A 17529-nucleotide genomic window follows, 5' to 3' on the forward strand; every position below is an offset into this window, starting at 1 on the left:
GCAGTACATGCCTTTTATGTCTGGCTTCTTCCCCAAGCATCATGTTTTCAGGCTCATCCACGCTGCAGATGCATTGGCACTTCATTCCCTTGCATTGCGCACAGCTTCCATCGTATGAGTAGACCACATTTATCTATCCATTCACCTGCTGATGGACATATGGACTACTTCCATCTCTCAGCTACTGAATAGTGCTGCTGTGACCATTCATGCATGAGCTTTTACATATTAATATATACTCTTATTTCTTCAGACAGTACTGGTACTGATCAGTCCCAAGAGGCTCTGGGTGCCTTCTCACAGTGACATTTCTAGATGTGAACTACTTGGCCATGGTAATGAGAGGAGGTGACCCTACCCAGATGTCCTCGGCCCTGCCTGAGCACACAACAGACTGCCCTCTGACCTCCACCGGAACAGGAAAAGGATGAAGCCCTCAGTGATGTGTCCTCCTGTACAGGGTTCCAGGAAACCTGGGAGTCCTTAATTCCCCATTCTTTCTAAACGTTCACACTCTAGAAAGGGTCAGAATGTGACAAACAGCTTTGTGGCATTTTAGAGGTCCAAGAGGGTCTCTAAAAGCCTACCTTGGGAATGTTCCAGTTTAAGAATTTGTAACATTAACTTTCAAGTTGATAAACTTTCAATATGGAAAGTAACTTAAAAGAATTCTAACTTTGGATTGTAACTTTCCAAAAAATAACAGTGTATTGGTTCACATCACTAACTAGACATTAGCGCCTACTCAAATTTAGGGAAATTACTCACTTTTCTTAGTCTTGGTGGTAAAAACACCTCAATTGTAGCAATTCCTGTTGTTCTATAATTTTCATTTCCTGTTCCACGCTCAATTGCCTTGCAACGTATTTCTTCTATGATCTTTTCCACTTCACTTTCACAGCATTCTAGTTTGTCAGAGTACTTCTTAGCAAGCCCCTATCACAAAAGATCAGAAAATGCAATACCGACTTAAACAAAAAAGGCAAAATATAGAAAGGGCATGAAAGACTCTAAGGCCATCAACTCTGATGAGTGGAGGTTGCCCCGTTACACTGCAGTCCACACTGTGGCTTCACATCTTGAGAGGTGTGGCATTTAGAGAGGATCCAGGAAAAGATGAAAACATTTATTTGAGGACAGGCACAGCGGTGCAGGCCTGTAATCCCAGCACTTTGGGAGGCCAAGGTGGGTGGATCACTTGAGTTCAGGAGTTTGAAACCAGCCTGGCCAACGTGGTGAAACCCTGTAACTACTAAAATACAAAAATTAGCTGGGCGTGGTGGCACATGCTTGTAGTCCCAGCTACTCAGGAGGCTGCAGTAGGAGGATCACTTGAACCCAGGAGGCAGAGGTTGCAGTGAGCCCAGATGGCGCCACTGTACTCCAGCCTGGGTGACAGAGCGAGACTCCATCTCAAACAAAACAAAACAAAACAAAACAAAACAAAACAAAACAAAACATTTATTTGATAAATGTCTTTTACCTACAAATAGTAACAACAACAACAACAACCAAAGAGTCTCAACAGAAAAAGTAAAAATAACCGAGAATCTTCTAGGGGGACAAGAAGGGTGGGCTACGACTTACGTGACTGCAATCTATTAAAAAAGTATTTTAGGCTGGGCGTGGTAGCTCACACCTGTAATCCCAGCACTTTGGGAGGCCGAGGCGGGTGAATCACGAGGTCAAGAGATCGAGACCATCCTGGTCAACATGGTGAAACCCCGTCTCTACTAAATATACAAAAAATTAGCTGGGCATGGTGGCACGTGCCTGTAATCCCAGCTACTCGGGAGGCTGAGGCAGGAGAATTGCCTGAACCCAAGAGGTGGAGGTTGCGGTGAGCCGAGATCGCGCCACTGCACTCCAGCCTGGGTAACAAGAGCGAAACTCCGTCTCAAAAAAAAAAAAAAAAGTATTTTAAGGAATAGTGAACTGTTCACCTCCACTGGAGGGGAAAACATGGAAAAAAAAAAACCCAAAATATTCTAATTTTTCAAACTTGTGAGAACAAATCAGGTTGAACTGAATTTTCTTAATGAAAAATTACGAATCAGAAATACTAGTTTTAAAATTATTTGTCAGGGAGAGCTTTAGAAACAGGAAAAAATTAAGGCCGGGCGCAGTGGCTCATGCCTGTAATCTCAGCACTTTGGGAGGCCGAGGCCGGTGGATCACGAGGTCAAGAGATCTAGACCATCCTGGCCAACACAGTGAAACCCTGTCTTTACTAAAAATACAAAAAAAGTGGCCAGGCGTGGTGGCACACACCTGTGATCCCAGCCACTTGGGAGGCTGAGGCGAAGAATCGCTTGAACCCAGGAGGAGGAGATTGCAGTGAGCTGAGATGGGAAAAAAATTAGATTTGGGGGGCCTCAAGAAAGGATGTGAACCAGTTATTACCGCAGGCAAAGTTATTATGTTTCCTCCCCCAAAAGAATAGATTAGTATCTCTAATCCAAAAATCTGAAATCTCCAAAATTTGGAATTCAGTTTTGAATCTGAAAATGCTGAAAGAAAATGCACGCTGAAGTTTCTGAATTTTGAATTTCCAGATCGGGATGCTCACTAGTAGGTATAACACAAACATTCCAAAATCCAAAACATTCCAGTCCCAAACATCTCAGATAAGGGATACTCCTCTCAATTTGTATTTGCATTTGAGGTTTGATGTTTCATTAAACATCTCATAAAACAGTAAACACTTCAAAAAACCCTAAAGGTCAAGGTTTCCTTAAATCCATGATGCAATACCATACAGTACATAAAAATTATGGTGTAAGCGTAAATTTATGACAGAAGAGATGCTGATGATCTATGTGTAGTTGGAAAACTTTATAGATATGAGCAAAGGTTGGGCGCAGTGGCTCATACCTGTAATCCCAGCACTTTGGAAGCCAAGGCAAGAGGACTGCTCAAGCCCAGGAGTTTAAGACCAACCTGGGCAAACAAAGTGAGAACCCATCGCTACAAAAAATAAAAATATATTAGCCAGGCATGGTGACGTGTGCCTCAAGTCCCAGCTACTCCCGAGGCTGGGGTGGGAGGATCACTGGAGCCTGGGAGTTCGAGGCTGCAGTGAACTATCATCATGCCAATGTACTCCAGCCTAGGCAACAGACCAAGACCTTCTTGTCTGTAAAAAAACAAGAAAAAAAAAGTAACATAAACTTATATATCCTTTTTTTCTTTTAGAGATGGGGTCTCACCCAGCAATCCCATTACTGGCTATATACCCAAAGGATTATATAAAGACATTCTGTTATAAAGACACATGCACACATATGTTTATTGTGGCACTGTTCACAATAGCAAAGACTTGGAACCAACCCAAATGCCTACCAATGATAGACTGGATAAAGAAAATGTGGCACATATACAATATGGAATACTATGCAACCATAAAAAAGGATGCGTTAATGTCCTTTGAAGGGACATGGATGAAGCTGGAAACCATCATTCTCAGCAAACTAACACAGGAACAGAAAACCAAACACTGTATGTTCACACTCATAAGTGGGAGTTGAACAATGAGAACACATGGAAACAGGGAGAGGAATATCACACTCTGGGGCCAGGGGGTTGGGGGCTAGGGAGGAATAGCAGGGGGTGGGGGGATTGGGGAAGGATAGCATTAGGAGAAATACCTAAAGTATAATTTAAAAATATATAAATAAATTTTTTAAAAAAGAGAGAGATGGGGTTGCCCAGGCTGGAGTGCAGTGGCTATTCGCAAGTGCTACCATAGCACACCACAGCCTCCAACTCCTGGGTTCAAGCTATCCTCCTGCCTTAGCCTCCTGAGTAGCTGAGACTACAGGCATGCACCACTGTGTCCGGCAATACTTTTTTTAATAGTTACATAGGAAAATAGGAAGAATACACCTACATTAATGGTGTTTAACATATTTTAAAAATACATTTTTTATATTTTTGTATTTAATTGTGTACATACTTTTTTACACCCAGTACATTATAAATACTTTTAAAAAAACTTTCTATAATTTTTTAGAAAACCTAACTAGGGAATATGTCTTCTTCCTCTTGTCACCAGCCAGTTCTGACACCAACTGGAAGTCATATGATTCATTTCTGACACTAACTACCCAGAGTCAGTGTTACACTCCACAGGTTTAAGGGCTCAGTCCACAAAAAGGCCCTAACCTCAGGCACCACTTACCAAGTAGCTGGTCCCCAGGTTACCCGTACTTTTGTCTGACGTAGCTACGAAGTCAAGGGTTCACACAAGCACCCCCTTCAGGTTCTGTGATGTGTTAGAGCGACTCGAAGGACTCCGGAAAATGCTGTACTTACTAATATAGTTCATTATAAAGGACACAAATGACCATTCACATGAAGAGGTACTAAGGCAAGGTTTAGAAGGGCCCTGGGCACAGAAGCCTCTGTCCCATGGAGTTGGGGTATACATCCCTGACATGCGGATGTGTCCACCAATTTGGAAGCTACCCGAAATCTGTCACGTAGGGGTTTGTATGGCAGTTTCATTATGTAGGCCTGATTGATTAAATCACTGGCTATTTGTATTAGTGATCAGCTCAATCTCCCCTGCTCAGAGGTTGGAGAGTAGGATTGAAAGTTTCATGTGTCTGATCAAGGCTTGGCACTTTTGGTGACCAGCCCCACCCTGAAGCTATCTAGGGGCAACCAAGCCACATCAGAACAAAGGTTGTTCCCATCATGCTTGCCACTCAGGAAATCCCAAAAGTGTTGGCTCTGCCAGGACAGGGACAAAGATCGAATATCTTTCCTAGCATGCCGCACCTAGTTTCTGAACCAAGAGACTATAACAAGTAAATTCAGAAGCAAGGTCAGAAGGTGGGTTGCAAAGAGAAAGTGAGGCCTGCCTGGAACAGAAGAAAGGGAAGAACTAAGACCCTAATACAGTTTGTCACCTCCCCAGCACATCATCATGTCACAGCACAGAGCAATTTAATGCCTCATGACGATCCTTAGCCCCTGGTAAAAGTTACACCATGTTCAGGATACTCAGACTGAGAGCCGAGAAGCACATGCTAGGAAATTCCAATATGAGAGATTTCTGGCAAAAGTAAGATTTCCAGCAAAAATGAGCAATGTTTCTCTGGTTAGAAAAGCAAGCAGACTTCAGTTTCGAGAAACATCACTTACATACAACACCATTTGTGATGATGTCATAAAAAAACAGATACAACTGCTGGAAAAAACCTATTTTAGAAAAATGAACCGTGATAGTAATAGCATCCAAAAAAACTGGGGGAAAGGATCAATTGTTTTATAGCAGATGACGACAGCAAGGAGGGCCAAGAATGAACCAAGACACTGTCACTCTGAACGCACAATGCAATAACTTACTGGCACCAATACTGTTGCACCAACAGGTCAAAATTAGTTTCAGATGAATAATGTTATATAATGCAGTGATATTAAAAATAATACATGCCTAGGGTCGGGAGCAGTGGCTCACGCCTGTAATCCCAGCACTTTGGGAGGCTGAGGTGAGTGGATCACGAGGTCAGGAGTCCGAGACCAGCCTGGCCAACATGGTGAAACCCCATCTCTATAAAAAAATAAATAATAAATAATAATAATGCATGCCTAAAAAAGCACATAACATCCTCATGTGAATAAAATATTAGTAAACAAAAATAAGGACATCAATTCCTAGTAAAAACTGGGTACCGGCTGGGCGTGGTGGGTCATGCCTGTATTCCCAGCACTTTGGGAGGACAAGGTGGGTAGATCACAAGGTCAGGAGTTCAAGAACAGCCTGACCAACATGATAAAACCCCGTCTCTACTAAAAATACAAACATTAGCTGGGCATGGTGGCACATGCCTGTAATCTCAGCTACTCAGGAGGCTGAGACAGGAGAATTGTTTGAACTGGGACCCTGGAGGCGGAGGTTACAGTGAGCTGAGATCCCACTATTGCCTGAGCTATGCAGTGAGAATCTGCCTTTAAAAAAAAAAAAAGTGGGTAGCCACTCACCACTAATGTTTTTGGCTATGCTGAAAGTTTGTATGGTCATGCCTGACAATTTCCAGTCACTTCAGAATCTTATTTACCAAAGAGATTTATAGTGCTGCTAATTATTATCTTAAAAGACAAATACCTTTAATGCCAAACCAACTTTTTTACTTTCATCTGTATATGGAGGTTTCCAAAGTTGAATCCTGTCTTCCCTTAAAAACTGGGTCAGTTTTGCTTGAAGATACTTCTTTTGTGCCATCCTTGAAAGCAAAACAATACATTAATAAAACTCCACACCGCACTTTAAAATGCTGCATAACTTACCTACAAGGTAAGGTGTTTTGCTGGGTAAGCAGAGCTCCCTTCCTCTCATTAAATCTAAATTACTATGGCTTAAACAAGCTCCAGATTTCTCTAAAAATATATAAATATATACATTCAATTATATATATTACGTATACAAAATATGTATTTCAAAGTTGCTAATATGTAGCAAGGATTATTACACTTTTCTATTTCTTAACCTGCTATTCTCTTATCTAAGAGAAAAGAGAAAAAACAGGAAAGATGGCTCTCTCAAGTAGTAAACTTTTTTTTTTTTTGAGACAGAGTCTTGCTCTGTCACCCAGGCTGGAGTGCAGTGGGGTGATCTCGGCTCACTGCAACCTCCGCCCCCTGGGTTCAAGCAATTCTCCTGCCTCAGCCTCCTTAGTAGCTGGGATTACAGTCACGTGCTACCACACCCAGCTACTTTTTGTATTTTTACTAAAGATGGGGTTTCGCCATGTTGACCAGTCTGGGGTGGAATTCCTGACCTCAAATGATCCACCTGCCTAGCCTCTCAAAGTGCTGGGATTACAGGCATGAGCTTGTCAATTTTCTCATACTTTGGCTAGTTTAAGATAAAACAGAAGGCCAACAACCCTGGTAGTTAAATATAAAGAAAAGCTTGAACTGTAAACTATCAATAATAAATCTTTTCAGACAGGCGTGGTGGCTCAGGCCTGTAATCCTAGCATTTCGGGAGGCCGAGGCAGGTGAATCTCTTGAGGTCAGGAGTTCGAGACCAGCTTGGCCGACATGGTGAAACCCTGTCTCTACTAAAAAAAAAAAAATACAAAAACTGGCCGGGCGCAGTGGCTCACGCCTATAATCCCAGCACTTTGGGAGGCCAAGGTGGGTGGATCACGAGGTCAAGAGATCGAGACCAACCTGGTCAACAAGGTGAAACCCCGTCTCTACTAAAAATACAAAAATTAGCTGGGCATGGTGATGCGTGCCTGCAGTCCCACCTACTTGGGAGGCTGAGGCAGGAGAATTCCTTGAACCCAGAAGGTGGAGGTTGCAGTGAGCCGAGATCATGCCATTGCACTCCAGTCTGGGTAACAACGGCAAAACTCCGTCTCAAAAAAACAAAAAAAACAAAAAAATTTAGCAGGGTGTGGTGGCAGGTATCTGAGGCAGAAGAATCGCTTGAATCCAGGAGGCAGAGGCTGTAGTGAGCCAGATCACACCACTGCACTCCAGCCTGGGCAACAGAGTGAGACACTGTCTCAAAATAATAAAAATAAATATATAAATATTTTCTACATCAGAATTTTTTAAATTAGAAAGATTACAATCCTAGAAAAACGTTTCCTATTTTCTGATTAACAGCCTAACAGCACAACTGCTATTCAGATCTAACACTGATCAGATCATTTCACAGCTGAGAAAACCAGGGCCCTGAGTTTGTACGACAACTCAGGCAAAGACACAAAATTAGGCGGCATCATAACGAGCATAACTTCCATCCCCAGCACTGGACTCTGAACTTTTGTCATGGAGTCCCTTGCTGCTTCTCTGTTCCATGTATGTAACTTCTCTCTCCCGGAGAAGCACATGCCCGATGGAGCTGTCGACTCATCCCTAGCACAGCAATTCAAAGGTGCACATGACGCGGCGGAGATGCAAGGCAGCCGGCAGGTATAGAGCTTTAAGGTCTGCCAAATCAGACAAGCAGTAAGTACAGAAAAATGTTATTATCACCTGAATGATGAAGACAAGTTCTAGAGAGTCAAAACAATATGAGTAACTATTACCGAGATAAATACATTTCTTTTTTCTATCGAAGGCCAGTATTCCACATCCTCCCAAACCCAATTCACGCAACTCTGAAATCAAGTTTGGTAGCTTCGGTGTATTTCATAAACAAATATTTATTATTATTACTATTTTTTTAACTAAAAAAAATTTTTTTTCTTTTGGCCAGCACGAGGCGCTAAACAAATATTCTTTAAATGGAAGTTCAAATCTATTTTATGTTAATGCAGGGACAAGAATTAGGTTAATCAGGACAGGGAGGAGAAAAGAGGAAGGAATAAGAACAGCCAAGGAGGTGCTGTGTATATCCCAGGGGACCCACGAGGGAATCCTTGATTTTCCTGCACTAACAAACGGCTTATCACAGCAAAGCATATGAATACTTAGAGCGTTGGCTTTTCAAATAGAAGTTGTGGGTAACACCCCATATAAGCACTGAGGAATGAGAGCTAAGCAGAACCCTGGCACAGTTAGGGCTTGAAGAATATCTCAGTTTATAGTGTTACTACTCAGCTATTCCTTTTATATAATCCTTTATATAATCATATATTAGTTTATAGAATTAGGTCCTGAAGAATCCCTTTATATAACCCTCCATATATAATCATATAATAGTTGATAGTATGAGTGCCTAAAGAATATTTCCCTACATATATATAATTATATCTTAGTTCATAATCGGAGGAATGCCTAGAGTGGACACAGTACAGAGCATGAATTAAGGAATAAGCAGCTTATAATCGGAGGAATGCCTAGAGCAGACATAGCGCAGAGCGTGATTTAAGGGAAGAACAGTTATACCAGGACAAGAATCCACGGCCCAGGTGGCAGTGTTCAGTATCATAAAGATACCCGCTATATGGCAGGCTTGGGGCAAGAGCCACTCCTCCTGATAAAGGAGTTGTAGGACCTTGCTCCAGTTCTTGTGGAAGGATGACCTCAGACCAGTAATCCACTTTGGTGACTGTGAACTTTATCAGCTCTTGCTACTGTGCTGCTTGAAAAGCATCTTCCCACAGAACTCACTGGACGGTGCCAGAAGGTGGCGGTAACCCTGACAGCTCTGTCACTGCTATGTGACTTAAAACATCCCCCTATAAATCTTCTTAGAAGTAGTTTGCCCATAGATAGAAGTATTGTACACTGCACCCTCTTCACTGCGCACGGCCCACCTTCAAGCCTTGGTGACCTAATGGGGGTGAACCCCTTACTGCACACAACCCTTGCCTTCATGGTAACAGGCCCCTTGCTGCGCACTGTCCACCTCCTAGCCTGGGTGACCTATTGGGGACGGACCCCATGTTTTATTGCTCACGACCCTATCACTGTCCTTAAAGATGATTTCACTCACTGCCCTTCCCACTAACCTATACACAATAAATACTTACACTTCTGGACATTCGGGGCCTCGCCTGACTCCGCTCATAGGTGGCGTGGCCCTCTGAGCCCAGCTGCGTTTTCCTTGTACTTCTGTGTCCTATCTCTTTGTTTCTCGGATCCTGTCCCTCAGCACAGTATGAGGCTCACCCCGCGACCCTGTGGGGCCTTCCGCCCTACACAAGTAACTTAAAAGACTACTTTACATACCATACTCATGAATCTTCAGAAATTCTGAATAAAATATCACAGCAATCCTACTGTCTCCCCACTGGAGAGTAATATCACAGGCTGTTTACGGAGCCAAGCAATTTGAAAGGCTGAGGCTGTCCTCAAAGAGGTCTTTTCAAGCCACCACTTGACAGAAGGACGAAGGGGTGTCACAAACCCATTTCGTGTCAGACACTCCAGGGAGCAAACTACACTGCATACGATTTAACGTTAAAAAAAAAAAAAATTTAGGCTGGGTGCCGTGTCTCACGCCTGTAATCCCAGCACTTTGGGAGGCTGAGGCGGGTGGATCACCTGAGGTCAGGAGTTGGAGACCAGCCTGACCAACACGGTGAAACCCCGTATTTAAAAAAAAATTAAACCACTGTCTCAAAACTTCATTTACAGACAGCAGAATAAATGGTGACATATTTAAAGTCAAGTTTAATAGTTTTTAACTGAAATGAGAACCGAAAAAGTTTTATGCACGCCATACAATGTTCCACATTATAACAACCAAGAAAAGACGAAACTCATTAATATCACTCCACGCTCCAAACAGAAAGTGAAACGTTATAACGATCCTTTAAAAATGTCACTTTCACTTTTGTAATGAACTGGTCAACGCTAACCTTTAGTAAGAGCTTTTCAACTATACATTGTATATCGTTGAAACATAACTTTATCTAGTCAAGACATTCATTTTTTTCAAGACATTCATTTTTAGGAAAATGAAAGATTCTTGATTAAAAATAAAAGGGAAGGAGACGGGAATTACAGAATCAGGTAGTCAAGGTTCGAGAAAATCAAATGTCATTAAATAGCAAAGAAAATCTGGCTTTGATTGCAAACAAATCCCAAATGGTACACTCGGAGTAAGAGTTATGATTCAAGCATCTTATTTCGCTAATTTTTATACACAGATTTATTGCTTTCTCTCCCCAAACCAATACACTCAATCTCTTCTTTTAAATACCCCACATCTCTGCCTAACTCAGCGCAAACCAAAGGTTCCCGAACGGCCAGCGCGTCCGGAAGCCCTGCCCGCCGCTCCCGGCCCCGGCTCTGGCCCCAGCCCGGCTCTGCACAGGGCCGCTCACCCCTGCACCGCGGCCGTTCCACGCCAGCCAGTAGAGGTGCCCAGTCGTGCCGGGAACCGGAACAACGAGCAGCGCCGCTGAGGCCGGGGTCGGGGACACTCGGCTGCCGGGTTCTCACCTGTGCCACGCCCCACCCGCCGCGACCAGCAAAGTGCCCGGATGCAGCGACGGCCGCCGTTTGTTTTTATTCCGGGTGAGGCCAGCACCGCCCCCACCCCCGCCCCCGCCGCCGCCACTTGGAAGGAGGGTTGTGGGCGGGGCCAAGGAGAAGCCAGCGGTGGGCGGAGATACTGATTGTGGGCGTGGTTACTCGGGGAGGGCCCGCGATGGGGCGGGGCTAAGTGGAGGCGGGGCTGGGCGAGGACCAGATCAAGCCGGACTAAGGATCGGAAGGTGGTGTTGGGCGCTGTCCCAGGCTCAGGCTTCCAGGACCTCCCGCCCGGACCCAGCCCGCTATCAAGAGGAAATGGATCCTGGCTTTGTTGAGGGGGAGGGTCGGGACCGTCCCACCCCGCATCTCATCCCTCAGCCTAGGCTGGAGAGTCAACTCCGTCCCTAAACCAGCGGCTTTTCACCCTGCCCTCCGCAATCCCACCAGGAAGCCCCCGGTGGGACTGTGGAGGGCAGGGTGAAATTAGGCTACTTCCTGGGAATTCCCTCCACCATGCTGTCCAGGGCCAGTAGGAACTACAAGACCTAGGGAGCTCTGCCTACTTCAAAGGCTCTCTGCCCAAGGCTGTGGTCAACAGTGAGGGTTCTGTTTTACTATCAATTACTGTTGTTAAACTCTTACTGTGCCTAATAAACTTTATCGAAGGTATGTATAGGAAAAATGTAGTATATATATATAGGGTGCAGTACTATCAGGTTTCAGGCATCCACTGTGGGTCTTGGGACATGCCACCTGTGTGTGGATGAGAGGGGACTGCTGTAACCTTGCAGTGACCAATCTGCTTTTCGTTCCGTTTCTGCTTTTTCCAGTCCTTTTCTACCTGTAAAGCCCACCTCCTCTGCCCAGCTCACTAGAGCACCATCTCTAAATTTTTAGAGAAGATGCCATCCTGATTCATGAATCAATAAAAGCCAATAGATCTTTAAACTATACTTGTGGTAATTTTGACTTCTGACAAAGGGATATTAAATAATTGTATAACCACACCAGACCAATCTGATTCAACTTTTATATATCCAAGTTGTGAGCTGTTTTTCAGTTGCATAGACTCCCAGATGGAAGATCTTGCTCGTAACCTGAAGATGCCCAGATGAACCAAGCATGCAACCAGGAGCAGAACCTCAGTGCTCAGATCAAAGCAGGGAGTGAATTCAGTAAAAGGCACTGCATGGTGAGATCCAGAATGTTAAAACGCCCGCTCTGAATGAAGAGACCCCGAAACAGGCTTTGTGTAGCAACATGCCTGTTTATTCACCTGGGTGCAGGTGGGCTGAGGTTGAAAAGGGCATCAGTGAAGGGCGGTGGGATAGGAGTTGGTTTTATGTTTGGGGTGGGCAGTGGAAACTTACATTTTAGGGCAGTTTTTTGCAAGCTGGGAGGAGATTGTAGGTTTGCAACCTGGGATGGGGTCATAGGGTCTGGAGTCATGAGGTTGACCAAGGTCAGTTACAAAGTACAATGACCTTATCAATTAGGGCAGGAATAAGGAACAATAGAGAATGTCTCAAAATTAAGTAGGTGTGGGAGAGGTTGATCATTTCTTCAATCTTTCAGTTACTTTAGATTTTCCAGGAACTCATCTGGAGTGTCCTTGCAAGTCACAGAGGTTAACGTGGCGTCCATGGCACCGTCAGTCAGCCTAAAAGACCTTACACAGAATGCAATCAGATCGAGCCTTCCCATCACCCTATGGCAGGGTCCAGTCAGATGAGCATCCCGGCATCACCTCATTGCAAAATCTAATCAGATCATACCTCATTACTCTATGCTTATAAAACCCAGTCCAGCCCCCGGCTCAAGGAGACAGAGTTGGGTGTCTCCTCATGTCTCCTTGACATCAACTCCCAATAAAGCCTTTCTTTTCTCAGAAGCCGGTGCCGGTGCCATGGTGTTGGCTTCTAGCTTGTCAGGAAGCAAGCCCATTGTAGCAAGATAGAAGGACAACAGAATCTGTTCTGACAGTTTTTCCTGAGGGCTTTCTCTGAGATGAGTAAGAAAGATAGTTTCACTTTTACATTTACATAGTACTCCAGGAAATTGAATGTCCAGGCTCAGGTGTGATGGAGCAGCTTACAGCAGACCAAGGCTCCCACTAACAACAACTAGAAAAGCTGGAAAGCAAAGTCAGAAACCATCGATTTGAAGGCAGTGGAAGCTGCTGAGGCAAGAATGGGGGAACTTGATATTCCAGAGAAAGGGGAACCTTAAAGGGGTGAGCTAATGTCTGCAGGGGCTTGATGTCTGAGGGCTTTTTGCCAATTCTGGACACAAGTATGAGGCTGAGAATTTAGACTTTGAGACCACAGAGGACCACTGCTGGGGACAGAAAACCAATACAGCTTTTGCAGAGACCTGGGGGAAATTCCAAGGACATTTGCTGAATTCAAGGCTTGTATGGGGCAATAAACTGAAGCTTACATGAAAGGCCCCTGACAACAGAAGTTTTTGATAGACTTGCAAAACAAAGATTTAAGTCTGAGATTCTGCTGGGGTGGTGGCAGAAGTGGGTCCCTGCAGAGCCTACACCATGTTCCCAGCTGGAAACTGTAGGGCAAAGGTAGCCTGAACCCTACCAGAGCCTCAGCCCAGCCTCCACTCCATGCAGTGCCTGATTGGTTGTAGGTTATCGGCCACCCTCCTCTTTCGTTTTGAGGAGGAAAGGGAAAACCCTCCAGAGAGGATAAAATTTGAAGCCTCTACAACTTTTTAGAAGCTATATTTGGCATCTCATTAAAAAGTTACTAGATAAATGAAAGAAAGAAAAAGGCAATAGAAGCAGACACACAGATGAGTCAGATATCGGAGTTGCCTAAAACAACTATGGTGAGTATGCTCAAGAAAACAGAGAAAAAGATGAAAATTTTCACCTGAGTATTGAAATCCATAAAAATAAATCAATGAGCCGGGTGCAGTGGCTCATGCCTATAATCCCAGCACTTTGGGAAGCCGAGGTGGGTGGATCACGAGGTCAAGAGATTGAGACCATCCTGGTGAACATGGTGAAACCCCATCTCTACTAAAAACACAAAAATTAGCTGGGCATGGTGGTGCACACGTGTAGTCCCAGCTACTCGGAAGGCTGAGGCAGGAGAATTGCCTGAACCCAGGAGGCGGAGGTTGCGGTGAGCCGAGATCGCGCCGTTGCACTCCAGCCTGGGTAACAACAGTGAAACTCCGTCTCAAAAAAATAAAATAAAATAAAATAAAATAAAATAAAATAAAATAAAATAAAATAAAATAAAATAAAATAAAAATAAATAAATCAAATGAAAACTCTAGAGATGAAAAGTATAATAAATGAGGCTGTGAACTCTGGACGTTAAACACAACCAGCGACACAATTAGTGAACTTCAGGCAACATTGATAGAAAACATCCAATCTGAAGCACGGAAGGAAAAAAATGGAAAATACAGAAACAAGTGTTAGAGACACGTGGGATGTGATGAAAAGGTCTACCAGGTGTTCATTTTCCCAGAGAAAGAGAGAATGGGGCAGAAACAATATTTGCAGAGATAATAAGAGTCCAAGTTTCACAAAACTGATGAAAGACATCAAATTATAAGTTCTATGATTCCTAAGCAGGATAAATACAGTCTACCACACCCAGTGCATTCTAGTAGGACCACTGAAAATCAAAGACAAAGATGCGATCTCAAAAGGTACCAGGAAAAAAGATACATTGTCTTTTAAGACTGTCAGCTGATGTCAGAAACAATAAATCCAGAAGACAATGGAATGGCATCTTTAATGTGCCGAAAGAAAATACACATATTTAATTCAACATTCCCCAATATTTTAGGCAGTAAGATTTACTGAGAACATAGAGATGGTGCAGACTTCAGATTTTATGTTTTAATTGTCATGTGTATGTGACGTCATCTGGAATTAAGTTTAAAAAAGCAAAAAAAAAAAAAAACGGGCCGGGTGTGGTGGCTCAAGCCTGTAATCCCAGCACTTTGGGAGGCCGAGGCGGGTGGATCACAAGGTCAAAAGATCGAGACCATCCTGGTCAACATGGTGAAGCCCCGTCTCTACTAAAAATACAAAAAATTAGCTGGGCATGGTGGCGCGTGCCTGTTATCCCAGCTACTCAGGAGGCTGAGGCAGGAGAATTGCCTGAACCCAGGAGGCGGAGGTTGCCGTGAGCCGAGATCGCGCCATTGCACTCCAGCCTGGGTAACAAGAGCGAAACTCCGTCTCAAAAAAAAAAAAGTAAAAAAAGTAAGTTATGCTGGCATCGCATGGCAGTTTCTCAGATGAGAAACCTGCCTACAGTGGTGATCAGCCACCTTCTTGCTTCCAAGGTCACGTTAGTTTTATTCACCCTTAAACTTAAAATCACATGATTAATATCATGTATCGAATTCTTTTTAACATTAAAAGGGGTCAAAAAACAAACACAGATAAAAACACAAACAGATGATCCTGAACTTAATTCAGTAGCACTAATACCACAGTTTTATTTATTTTATCATCTCTGTTCTTTTTTTTTTTTTTGAGACGGAGTTTTGCTCTTGTTACCCAGGCTGGAGTGCAATGGTGCGATCTCGGCTCATGGCAACCTCCGCCTCCTGGGTTCAGGCAATTCTCCTGCCTCAGCCTCCTGAGTAGCTGGGATTACAGGCACACGCCACCATGCCCAGGTAATTTTTTGTATTTTTAGTAGAGACAGGGTTTCACCATGTTCACCAGGATGGTCTCAATCTCTTGACCTCGTGATCCACCCACCTTGGCCTCCCAAAGTGCTGGGATTACAGGCATGAGCCACCACGCCCGGTCCTCTCTGTTCTTATTTCTTTATCTTGTTAGAGTAAGTACATCATCACCCACCCAGCTATTGAGACGAACCTGGGTTTAAAAATTTGAACCAGAATATGTCAGAGATTCAAAACCAGGACACAAACCATGAGGACTGACTATGTGCTTCCAGATGATTCTACCTGAATCACAGGTGAGAAGGCCAAGCCCTTTCTCACAGTGACTATGGCAATAGGTGTTCATGACCTTCACTGAGATAAGGCATCCTGGCGGTGTCTCCTGGGAATCAGAGACACCCTCCGATGCAATTATCTTCTAACTTCCCTTAGCTGCTGTCATCTGTATCTGTTGGGGTGACTGAAATTCTGGATTCCCAATCAGATGGGAACAACTTTTCCTCACCACTCACTTGATTTCTCTGTCTTCCATGTTCTTCATGTCCAACTAGGATGCTGAATAAAATTACCGTGTCTCCAAACAGCATGTTAAAAAATGATTTATGACACTTGTTAAATAAAGATGGGAAGGCAGGTGTGATTCCAAGGGGCCGTGACAATGTGTATAGGGACCCCTGCAACAGGTCTTGCAGTGGGGCAGGGCAGAGACTGGACTCAACTCCAGGTCCAAGTAGGACATGTGAGGAGTTATAATAGAGGAGCAGGAGGAGTGGAAGGGGAGGTCAGTGGATGAAAAATCAAAAGAAATATCAAGGAAAAGGGGCTTCCAGCTAAAATGACTCGATACAGCTGTTTCTGAAGGCAGGCCAGGGTGCTCAGATACAAGATAAAAGGGTCAGATACAAAGGATGAGGGCCTTCTCTCAACTGACTCGGCAAGGTTCTTGCTCTAACTGGATTCTACAAGAAGAGAGAGAAGCCCACAGGGCCTTAGTCAGAAAGGACTCAGGAGACTGACCAAAGTTTGTCCCGAAGAGAGAGTCGTTGTCAAGCGTTCCTAGTAAACCAGAAAAGCCGCCAGACTGAAAGTGTGAGTCATCATCCAAATTCCCCAAAACTCCAGTTCATAACCACTCCCCAGAAATTCCCTTTTATAAATAGGAAAGTCAAGAATTGACTTGTTTTCTTTTTAAATCCACTTTCCTATGTACAAAATGGTTCACCACCAACTTAACCCAATGCATATACTGTCATCCCTTGATATCTGTGGAGCTTGTTCCAGGACCTCCAGATACCAAAATCCTCAAACGCTCAAGTCCCTGCTATGTAAGGGCACAGTGTTTGCGTATAACCTGTGCACATCCTATACTCTAAAGCACTTCCAGATTGCTCATAACACCTGATACAGTGCCTACACACCACTTCATTCCTGTGGATCCAGCGTAGCACTCAGCATGCTGCTAATTCCAGTTTTGCTTTTGGAAACTTAATTTTTTTCCCAGATATTTTTAGTCTGCAGTTGGTTGAATCCATGGATACGGAACACACAGACGTGGAAGGCTGACTATCATCCTGATCAAAAGGAACTGCCAAAGCTACCTACGACTTTTCACGCGTGTTTTTTTTTTTTTTTTTTTTGAGGGAGTTTTGCTGTTGTTACCCAGGCTGGAGTACAATGGCACAATCTCGGCTCACCACAACTTCTGCCTCCTGGGTTCGGGCAATTCTCCTGCCTCAGCCTCCTGAGTAGCTGGGATTACAGGCATGAGCCATCACGCCCAGCTAATTTTTGTATTTTTAGTAGAGACGTGGTTTCACCATGTTGACCAGGATGGTCTCGATCTCTTGACCTCGTGATCCACCCACCTCAGCCTCCCAAAGTGCTGGGATTATAGGCGTGAGCAACCATGCCCGGCCACTTTTCACCCTTCTAACAGGAATTGATAATACTCGGCATTAAGTT

At 44.0% G+C, this 17529-nt stretch overlaps 1 protein-coding gene across 4 annotated transcripts in view; it reads right to left on the bottom strand.

The window, feature by feature from the left end:
- The window catches only part of NUB1 (negative regulator of ubiquitin like proteins 1), a 38166-nt gene extending 27270 nt beyond the window's left edge, over positions 1 to 10896 (bottom strand). For 2 of the 4 annotated variants that reach the window (XM_009002812.6, XM_078343446.1), the window contains exons 1-3: positions 10858 to 10896; positions 6113 to 6230; positions 769 to 936 (exon numbers count right to left, since the gene is read on the bottom strand). In XM_009002812.6, the coding sequence (XP_009001060.1) occupies positions 769 to 936; positions 6113 to 6229 (285 nt within the window). In that variant the 5' untranslated portion in view covers position 6230; positions 10858 to 10896. Of the gene's footprint in view, positions 1 to 768; positions 937 to 6112; positions 6231 to 10739 lie in introns of all 4 variants that reach the window. The other 2 variants (XM_002751849.6, XM_078343445.1) reach the window with 1 other exon arrangement.
- Between the last annotated feature and the right edge of the window lie 6633 nt (positions 10897 to 17529).

This window comes from Callithrix jacchus, chromosome 11 (genome assembly GCF_049354715.1).
Source record: "Callithrix jacchus isolate 240 chromosome 11, calJac240_pri, whole genome shotgun sequence".
Taxonomy (NCBI): domain Eukaryota; kingdom Metazoa; phylum Chordata; class Mammalia; order Primates; family Cebidae; genus Callithrix; species Callithrix jacchus.